Source organism: Parus major, chromosome 2 (genome assembly GCF_001522545.3).
Source record: "Parus major isolate Abel chromosome 2, Parus_major1.1, whole genome shotgun sequence".
In the NCBI taxonomy this organism is placed as follows: Eukaryota; Metazoa; Chordata; class Aves; order Passeriformes; family Paridae; genus Parus; species Parus major.
The window spans coordinates 150,200,243-150,201,370 of NC_031769.1; the positions used below are offsets into that span (position 1 = coordinate 150,200,243).

General features: G+C 59.9%; 1 protein-coding gene across 1 annotated transcript in view; it reads right to left on the reverse strand.

Annotated features, from left to right (window-relative positions):
- Window positions 1–252: 252 nt before the first annotated feature.
- NRBP2 (nuclear receptor binding protein 2) overlaps window positions 253–1,128 on the reverse strand; it is a 17,100-nt gene continuing 16,224 nt past the window's right edge. Inside the window, exon 14 of the mRNA XM_033519499.1 lies at window positions 253–968. Coding sequence (XP_033375390.1) covers window positions 868–968 — 101 coding nt within the window. The 3' untranslated portion in view covers window positions 253–867. The remainder of the gene's footprint in view (window positions 969–1,128) is intronic.

Genomic DNA, 1,128 nt, shown 5'->3' on the forward strand with positions numbered 1-1,128 from the left:
GAGCAGCCCCACACAGCTCTTGGAGACAATTCCTGTTTGCACTTTTCTCCACCTCAACGAGGTGTCCCTGGCAAAGGGCAGCACTGGGCTGGTGGTGGTGGCAATTCTCCCATCTCCAGGCTGGGACTGAGCTCCAGGCAGCACAGGGGGAATGGGAGGAAGAGGCACCAGAGCTTTCTCTTGAAGATGCTGAGAGATTTTGGAAGGCTGTAGGAGGAACTGGGAAATGAGAAGGATCCTGTGGAGCATCAATGAGATTCCTGCTGATCCATGTGTGGATCCAGGTGGTGGGCCATGATTTCTGGAATTCCTTCCCAAGACACATCGTGTCCAGCTCACACAGTCCCAGCTCATCGTGAGGATGCTGAGCACAGGCAGCACAGTGGAGACCTTAAACCTGGAGAAATTCAGGATGGAGGGTGGAATGTGGCAGATGGGAAGCTACAGCGGGGCTCTCCAAGCCTGCTCCTCCCCTCCCCTCCCCTCAGCAAGGACCATTCCAGATGGCAAAGAGGAAAAAATAGCTTTGGGACCCGCAGCGAGCAAAGCCGATGGTTCCCAGAGGGAAACGGATCCTGTTGGGGCTCCTGCAGCAGCTCCACAAACCCCACTGGGAAGGGGCTGCTGCCCACTCCCCCACACCTCCCACTGGGAGCAGGGACCAGAGCTCGAGTCCCAACGTCCCGGGACACAACTCCTGGTGTTTGCAGAGTCCTCCATCAGCTCTTGCCTTCCCAGAGCACGGATTGGGCAAATCCCCGTGGGCCCGAGGCCCGGCCAGCTGAGTCCTGCTGCAGTTTGGTGGGTCAGGAGCCCTTTGGGATCCTCCAGTCCGGCACCTTGATCCCCTGGGAACGGGTCCCCAGCTCACAGGGCTTGGGAGCGGTGCTTGTGGAAGGCGCTCTCCAGGAACGTGGCCAGCTTTTCACAGTCATCCTGAAATCCAGACATGCCAACAGCTCCCTGTGCTGGGCTGGCCCAGAGCCCTCCAGCCTCCCTCAGTCCCAACCCCGAGCCCTTCCTGGGCTGGCCTGCCCCACTCCTGCTGCAGGGTTGGGCTCCCCTGGTACAGGACTTGGAGGGGCTGGAGCGTGTCCAGAGATGGGAATGGAGCTGGGAAGGGGCTGG